The 9,006-nt window shown below is 38.8% G+C and overlaps 1 protein-coding gene across 1 annotated transcript in view; it reads left to right on the top strand.

Annotated features, from left to right (window-relative positions):
- The first annotated feature begins 1,723 nt into the window (after positions 1-1,723).
- LOC124799237 (probable 39S ribosomal protein L24, mitochondrial) overlaps positions 1,724-9,006 on the top strand; it is a 54,929-nt gene continuing 47,646 nt past the window's right edge. Inside the window, exon 1 of the mRNA XM_047262778.1 lies at positions 1,724-1,925. Within this exon, the coding sequence (XP_047118734.1) occupies positions 1,830-1,925 (96 nt within the window). The 5' untranslated portion in view covers positions 1,724-1,829. The remainder of the gene's footprint in view (positions 1,926-9,006) is intronic.

The raw sequence follows: 9,006 nt of genomic DNA, 5'->3' as shown, positions 1-9,006 counted from the left end.
ATTACTACTCCATATTTGCATTATTTGTCGATACGCTCTAAAACGGCCTGGAGGTGCTGTTCATGCAACTGCTCCGACTTTGAGAACAATAATATATCGTTCAAGTATATGAAACAACACTGCAATCCCTTTAGCATCTTGTCAATAAACCACTGTCAAGTCGGCGCCACACTCTATAGGCAGGACCACATTCTCATGTACTCAAACTGAAGGACATTGTTACTGTCTTCGTTATAACATTTTGCATGACTAGTACCTGACGATATGTCTTATTGCAGTCAACTAACGCTAAATATTGTCACTCCTGCCAAAACATTGCTAAAATCCGTGATTTTGGGGAAAGGGTCCTGGTCTGGCACTGTTCAGGTGTTTACCACCCAGCAGTCGCCACAAGGCTTCCAATTACCATCATTCTTATACTATGTGCAGTGGCGAGACCCATGGTCTATCAGTTCTATGTAGCAAATTATGCTTTTTTCTGCTATGAAACAATAAGGGGCTACCCTCATGGCTGCTGCAAGGCTGGATGACTTGAAGCTGTCCTAATGTGGTACATTGTGGTGTGTGACACCTTCAGCATATGCACCATGTTGCTGTCGCTTTCGTCGATTACCACCAGACTGTGTTTGTAGCTCATGGTATTTGTGTATTTTTTCCTAGGATACCCATGACGACTTTTCCATCTTTCCTAGTTTGTGTAGTGCTGATATGTACTTCTGTTACCATGTGGCACAGGATGTTGGCTTGCAGTATGCCCCCTGTCACCCCTGTTGGTACAAAAGTACATTGGTAACTCTGTCAGAACCCTAAATCTACTTCCATTTCGCATTTTCTGTATGTCACTTTTGGTGACTTATTCACTGCAGTGAATAGCATTTGGGAAGATTGGGCTTCAGTTCTACCATCTCTGATAGGAAGTACACTAACAACTGATCCTGAATCAATGAGACAGTAGCTTACTGGCCTCATATCTTTAACATATAACTCTTGTGATGGAATAAGTAAACTTGACAAGTTATTCACCATGCCAGTTTCCTTGGCGTGCTCACCTTTCATTTGAAGGCACTCCTGTTGATTTCCACAGCCTGCCACGAATACTGGCAGCTGCAGTAACCAATTGGGTGCACACATTGTTTTGTGCACCTCGTTATTCTGTTGCCAAACCGCTGGTGATACCAACAAATTTCCCCTGTTGGCTGTTTCTGGCAGCTCTGATGTTACTTGTTTCTTGTCCAGATAAGTTGTTCTTGTTTTGCAGTTACATGATACTTGCCTCTGTAGCACAACAAATTGTTCTGTAAGCTGGTGTAGTTGTTTAGTAGTATCGAAATACTGGTCCTTCCGTGTTGCTATTTTCTCTTGCAACGTATGCAACTTCAGTGGCGTCACTTGAATGGCTTTTCTATTTCACATTATGCAGAAGTGACCTCTCGCAAAATCCGTCATTTTTGCACTGTAAATATTGTGAAAATGTGATTAAATCAGCCGCCAAAATGACTACGGTACACCGTACAACTGGCTCTCGGCTTAAATAGGTTGATAGGTTGTTGTGACACCCTGAATTGTGGCCTAGCCTAGGGTGTAGATTGAGTTGAAATATGATAGAATAATTGTGAACTGGCGAAGTTAACGAATGTGAATGACAGATAAAGGTTGTCGTAACATATTGAACTGTAGCGTTATTTAATGTTTACGTTAGCGCCATATTTAATATATCGATTGCAGCCCAACGCCAGCTGTACTGTACTCATTTTAGTTGTTTACAGTTGAGGCAGAGTGTGATTTAAATTTGGTTAGATTTTATTGACAGAACAGAAGCTGCATAGAAAATGAGGTTCACGTCGTTGCTGTTGAGTAAAGTTGGAGATTTAACCAAACAGTATTCGAATTTGCCGGAGACGTACATCAAAAGGGCTATGGAGAAAGTGAGTATATGTTGACAATTAGTCGTTTCGATGTTTACGTGTTATTAGGCGTCAGGATGCCTGACAGCGTTAAACACACAAATGTTTATTGTACTCGAAAGAGCATTTAACCCCACTAATATGCTTGCTATTAATTTTGTTTGACTGGACAGTGAGGCACCACTTTCAGTATCGCATGAATGTGCTTCATGCCTTGGCCCATTACGTATTTCAAAATAACGCCTTCAGTGATAAAGACATTCATAACAACAGAAACCGGCTATTTGGTGGAGTTGTGTTCTCTTCATATTTACTCTTGTATGGCGTCACACGCCACCACTTTACGTCGTGGGACGAAGTCGTCATCGGGTATCGGTGGGTTCAGCTGACCCGCAGTTTGTTCATGGATTACCTATAAAATGATGAAATTATTTGCGTTAATAACAGAATCATTACATTGTTTTACTGGTTCTTTGAGGCACTTTATCTGTAAAGCTTGAATTTCATACAGTATACGAAAGTTTTGTAAATCTGTGTGGAGTTATGAGAATGGGAACTTTACTTGGATTAATTCATTTAAGGCAGAACTGTGTAGGTGTCTATGGCACCCAGCAAAATATGAATTTGCAATAGACATTTTTTGTTTACCACTGTATGTTGCCGTTCAGTAGGTTAAAGTTTACTCTGCTGCTACTATTCTCAACATAGTTTATCATCTAGTAGACTTACAGCTCAAAGTGGTGTAAACCACAGGCCAATAATTACAATTAACACAAATGTATATGTACAACTGTGAAGCAGTTGGGCTTTTATTTGGACTTGAGAATATACTGTTGTTAGTATCTGATGGATTCCTTATTGAAACGTATGTTTTTGATTGTGTTTGATAAGTTTAACTGTTTGTACACCAGTACTGCATATCTATCTTGTTTAGGCTATTTCTACAGTCTGTCCAGGTTAGAGAAAAAATTTCTAAAGGCATTGTGTTGCATATGAAGAGAAGTGGCAAGTGCAGTAATTGTTCATTGTTTGAATCATTATTGAGCACTTGCTGGCTTTGTACACAAACGTTTACGATGAATAAAATGAAACTGACGGCTGTCCTATCCTCAAAAATGGGCCCGGTATCGCAGTCAGGCATACCACTGTGATATGTTGGCTGTGGAAAGGGTACATGCATGGAAGTGAATATTTGAATGCAATCAGCAATGAACATTTTATTTGTTCATGAGTCCTGATGCATGGAAGTGTACTGCATCACTAATTATGTGAACCAGTGTGGCAGTGGGCTTCATTGTAAAACTCATTGTGAGACCTTTTTCATTGGTCAGTTGTCTGTTGGAATGCTACACAGTTGACTTTGTCATGATCATAATCCTTTAACCACAACTATTTTGCAGAGATGACAGTTCAAACTCTTGTGAAATATTCTAGAAACAGAGGTATAAATTAACTAAATGGTGACTTCTTGAGAGTGATGAGGGCTGGTTGTCAGTAATTGTCTCACTGGACCAAGTTTGCTTTTCAGTCAGTCGAGTGATTTCTTGGAAGTTCTTCATCTGTAAGTGTCCTGTATTGTGGCAAAATTCAACCATTATATGAAGTATTGAAATAGTGATGAAGTAATTGCTGTTTCACAAAAGAACACATTTAATAATAATGCAACTGTTCAAAGTTACTTTGTCCAACCTACAGGAATTACCAGTGTATCATGTTGTTTTAGATCACTAATTTAGTAGGCCTATGTCTCATAAAATGTGTAAATGTTTGATAAAAGAAAAATATAGTTTTTGAAAACATGATACTGTGAAGACATAAAAATGTGAAGAGAAGAATACTAGTGACCATCAACTTCCACAGTTAATATGGTGTCACCATACCTATGATAACTGCAAACTGCTGTCTGAACAGTGTTTGTTAGTGAGAGCACAGAAATTGCACCAGCTGAAATTTCATATATTTGAAGCATTGTTGATGTAGCTGCAGCTCTGTGGTACAAAAAAAAAAAAAAAAAATCATCAAACCTCCCACCTTTGCTGAGGCCAAGCAGTGTTAACTTTACAGAACATGGAGTGTTCCAGTCAGTCCTCTTTAAACTACATCCAGTATTGTGATGTTCATTGAGGGAATAAATTGTACCTCTTGGGGTAACATGACAGTTTATCATTGCATTGTGTGTCAAGTTTTTCATTCCCATTGTAGTGTGTTAAAATCATTGCTAAGACAAATGTGTAGTTTATTTAGGTATGTTTAGCTAAATGTTGTACATTCAGACAAGAATGCTCCATTTAAATTTATAGATGAAAGTCTATGCGAGGTATTAATAACTGATAGAGTTTATATCTCATAAAACACTTGGAATCTGCACAATAACACAGAATTATGCTGCTTTACATTTGTGTTCAATTTAAGCATTGTATTATCAGTTCCATAAGTGTTTCCATTGTGCTCATCCTTCACTGCGTTTCACAAGTAATAAGTTTATCACATTCTATGATCTGGGTCATTTCCATTTGATGAGTGCCAGTATTAGCGTGTTCAATTGAAATACTTCTTTTTGATGTATGCTGGTTCTGTTAAATCTAATCTCATTAGGTTCATTTGAGCAGTTGCCAGAGCACCAGACAATAGGCCGTATCGCGCATGCGCAGCTACGATGATGTAAACAGCTCGTGCTTGGTGCTTGCTCTGCTCACATGCTTTTTGTCGCATTTCTGCATAGAATTTCGTGTGTGGTGGGGCATCACATGACTGTGTGCAGCCCTGTGGCATGTTGTTGAGAGGACCTAGGGAGTTGTACCTGGAGCAATTGTTTTATCAGTTCTACCCAGGTAAGGAATGCAAATAAGGAAGTGGTTCTTGGCATGTTATTCATTTCAAAACTATGCTCTACAGCTCGAAGTACCATAACATTTTGCTATGTGGTGACTTTGAGAGATTTTTTTATTTTTATTATTCATACTCTGCAATATTGTTATATATCATTTCCAATCAGGTTTACATCTACACGGCACTGCAAAAAGATAGTAAGAAGGAATACAGATTTCTTGGGGGGGGGGGGGGGGGGGGGGGGGGGGGGGAAGAGGTTCCTTGTGTAGCTTACACCAGAATAAAGGACAATAGATTTCATGACACATTTCAAAATGTGTAAAAAAATTAACAAGGTTGTCTGCAAGGCAAAGAAACTGTACAACTAACAGTTTATATTCTACTCTAGGAATAAATATAAAGCCATGTGGGGAGTTAAAATGATAAAACACGGTATGCTGCCAGTCTACAATTTACCATAGAATGGCATTGCATAAATTCATCATGTAAACAACACAGATTAAGATATAACTTCAGGCCTAGAGGAAGTACTCGACAAGTGTCTTGTGATCGAAAAACAGTTTCACGGAAGACAGATTTGTAAAATTCTGCTACAGCTGTTAACATATTTGAAACAAAATATTTTGTTCAAAACTACTGACCAAATTTGCCTGCTTAATCAGCTTCAAACCGGTTAGCACCAATAGTGCGGAACGAACCACTTCGTTTCAATTAAACTAACTTCCTCAGCGGAAAAAAAATTAATATAAGCAAATTTATCCACAAAACTGACAGCAATAGCTTCATTAAGATATTAATGGTTGATTGCTAATAATGTGGAAATAATATAAAATCAGAAAATTGAAACTAAATTATTTTAATCTTTCATGATTATGAGAATGTATATTAATTCACTTCATGGCTCCCGGACACAGAAATCTGTTTTGTTTTCATTTGACATGAGCTGTAAACAAAGAGACACCAGCAATATCATGAAACATACACATTGGTCATGTGGAGAATGACCCCCCACTATAACTCAGCTTGCTCTGTGTGTGCGTGATCTGGCAGCTTGGATGTGCCAGAAAAATTTTTCAGGATAACCTCTGACTACTTGCTGCTACTGCTCTTACAGCAAACAGCCACATTTCGAGTAGCCAGAAGCAGGAGAAGGCACTGCTCATACACGAATTCAGCTCTGTGCATGCGTATGAGCCCGCTGGCAACTGCTCAAATGAACCTATTGACACATTGTTTAGTAGACTTCTGCATTTAGTGTTGTAACCCTCACTTTATGGCCAACAAATTAGCAGTGTGTAACAACAAATTAAATTGTATGCTGGTCCACAAAAACAAACAATAAAAGTACCTGATTGAAATTCATTTAAGTCCAAACACGGCTACTTCATTATAATGTTAAGCATAGTTCCAAATATGTCCTATGGTGGTGGAAACAACATGGTTGTCAAAAAGAAGTACTATTTTAAATGGTATACCAGCTCGTGGAGTGCAGGTAACTATTCCATCACATACAAGTGCCTGATCTACTGGAAGATGAGAGACTGTATCCACATTAGAATGTCGAGCAGAAGTGTGGTAGTGAATAGAATATTGGACATGTGTCAAAGAGAATGCCCATAGATGAATGTAATTTGCTATATGCTCTGGCAGTTTAGTGTTCAAAAATTGATCAGAGTGGTTTGTGGTCAGTAATAAGAAGAAATTTGTGGCCATACGAAAAAATGCAAAATTTATGAACACTAAACATGATGGCCAGTGTTTCCTGTTTGATTTGTGAATTATGTTCTTGGACTGAAGTAAATGTTTTTGACATAAATGTGGTTGTCTTCTCTGTACTATCTGTTAACTTATCAGAGTCAACAGCCCCAATGCCATGTTGGATGATTCTGATACTAACATCAGTGGCAAGTGGGGATGATAAATTATGATAAGATGTCAACCAGAGGGCCGATTTTAATTTCTAAAAAGCCAAATAGCATTCTTCTGACCATTGAAAGGGGATACACTTTCAGTGGAGACAATTTAGGTGGTGGTCTCTGGAGGCTACCTGCAAAATAAACATAGCATACATAGTAATGTGCTTTTTCTGGAAATACTTGAATGTCTTTATGGATTTAGGCACAGGCATGTTCTAAATGGCCTCTACATATTCTTTGGTATGCTAAAGCCTTCTTCACCACTGCTTGCAAGAAGGTGTAGTTGCAAAAATTACACTTGATATCTTTCTGTGCAGAGGCTGCAAAAACGAGATGTAGATTGTCCAAACGTTTTTCCATCATGCACCCAGTGACCAGAATATCATTGAGCTAATTCTCACAATATCAAGTCCCTGCAATAGCCATTGTAAGAAACATCTCGAATATGGCAGGGGCACTGAGGTGCCAGAAGGCAAGATTTTTTAAAGAAATAATTGAAAATAGCCTTCACAAGATAGATTTTAGAAAATAGTTTTCTTCCTGAAAGGTTATAAAAAAGCTCATTTGGACAATGCAAGGGATGAGAAGCAGTATCTGCTTGCACAACTAATGGTTTGCCTTATGTCTCCACACAACAACAAGAGCTGCTAGGCTTCCTAACCACTACCATGACAAAGCCCACTTACTGTAGGAAATGGTGGACAATACCTGTTCTGTTTCAAATCCATCTAGATCAGTCTCATATTTAATGGCCACTGAAATTGGACGAACTTCGCAAAATAATGGACTCCATGTCATCATTAAGACATTGTGGACCTGAAAGCCTATTGCTTACACCAAACCTGTTTCAAGCAACATGCAAATTGTGTACAGAACGTATCAGTGGCTTCACAGGATACTGATGAGCTGACGGAGGGCACTTCATTATGCATTAAAAATCCAAAGATTGAAAATGCATCGTGGTCAAAAATGTTCTTCACCGTCAGGTGCACCACAACGAAAAAGAACAACGTTCGAGAGACCTGCTTACATGTGAGTGTCTGTTGCACACAACCTAAAAGTGGCACCTCATGGTAATAATTTGCCCACAACTTCAGTTGCACTTGGCTGAACGAAGGAGCACCCATATTGAAATACATGGACTTGATTCATGACTGAGACCACTTTGGACTTCGTTACAGAAACCCACTGCGCTGTATGACGATGACTATGGCTGTGGTCACATGTGAAAAGTCAAAAGTACTGAAAAAGTTTATTGTGTAGCTTGTGATATTTCAAATACACATACAGTTTGTAACACTTCAGCCGGGGAGGGTTCAGAATGTCTTAAGGCTTGCTTGTGGACATCCTTATCCAGCACTAAATGAATTGCTACATCACATATTTAATTTTTCGCATATGATCTCTCTCTCTCTCTCTCTCTCTCTCTCTCTCTCTCTCTCTGTCACACACACACACACACACACACACACACACACACACACACACACAGAGTCCTGTTGACAATTTGGACATATAATATCCCATTTAATAATCACTTGCCTGAAAGTGCAGTGCAAGGAGTTTTAGATATAGGGCCCAGTCTTCTTGCTTCTTGTTAAATGGCTAAAATGCTGGGATGGGTGACTGCTGCAGCATAGAACTAATTAATGTAAATGACCAACTCCTGATTCTAGTTTAGTTGTTGCTGCCTATGCATGCATGAAAAAAATTCTTATTCCTATTAGTGCTTGGCTAATCAAAACTCGGACCATCTCATCACCAATGCTATAACCCTCTCTTTATGGCCAACAAATATTTATTCAACAGAAAATTAGCATCCTGTAACAAAAGATTAAATTGTCCATTCAAATAATGAAAGTTCCTGATTTAAAAATTACTGTAAGTCCTAGCACAACTGCTTTGTTGAGCATGTATATTGGAATATTATAATATTAAGCACAGTTTCAATTGAGTCTTATGGAGTGCAGATAACATGGGCACCATTCTAAGCAATCCAGATTCAGTCTGGGAAACAGCAGCGGTGCTTGTAGTTCAGTTCGTAGGGACAAAGTTGGGTAATAACAATTAGCGAAGGAAAACCCGAGGTGAACTAGCTGCCAGGCCTGTAACCATGTTTAATGTGACTGACCCATGATAACGGTGACTTCCCTTCATAGGTCTCGGGCAACTCCACAGGTTCACCTGTCACCAAAGCCAATTTTCTTCTATTCACTTTCATTGCCATCACTAGCTCACAACCAAACTAACATTTGAAATTAACTTAGACTTTGGGCTACAATGTGGATCATTGTTTTATGACATTAGATTCTATACAATCCACAAGAGGCACTATTGCAGCTGCCATTTAGTGTTGC

Source organism: Schistocerca piceifrons, chromosome 5, assembly GCF_021461385.2.
Source record: "Schistocerca piceifrons isolate TAMUIC-IGC-003096 chromosome 5, iqSchPice1.1, whole genome shotgun sequence".
NCBI classification, from domain to species: Eukaryota; Metazoa; Arthropoda; class Insecta; order Orthoptera; family Acrididae; genus Schistocerca; species Schistocerca piceifrons.
The sequence above is the reverse complement of the archived record's forward strand: the minus strand, read 5'-3'. Positions and strand labels throughout refer to the sequence as shown.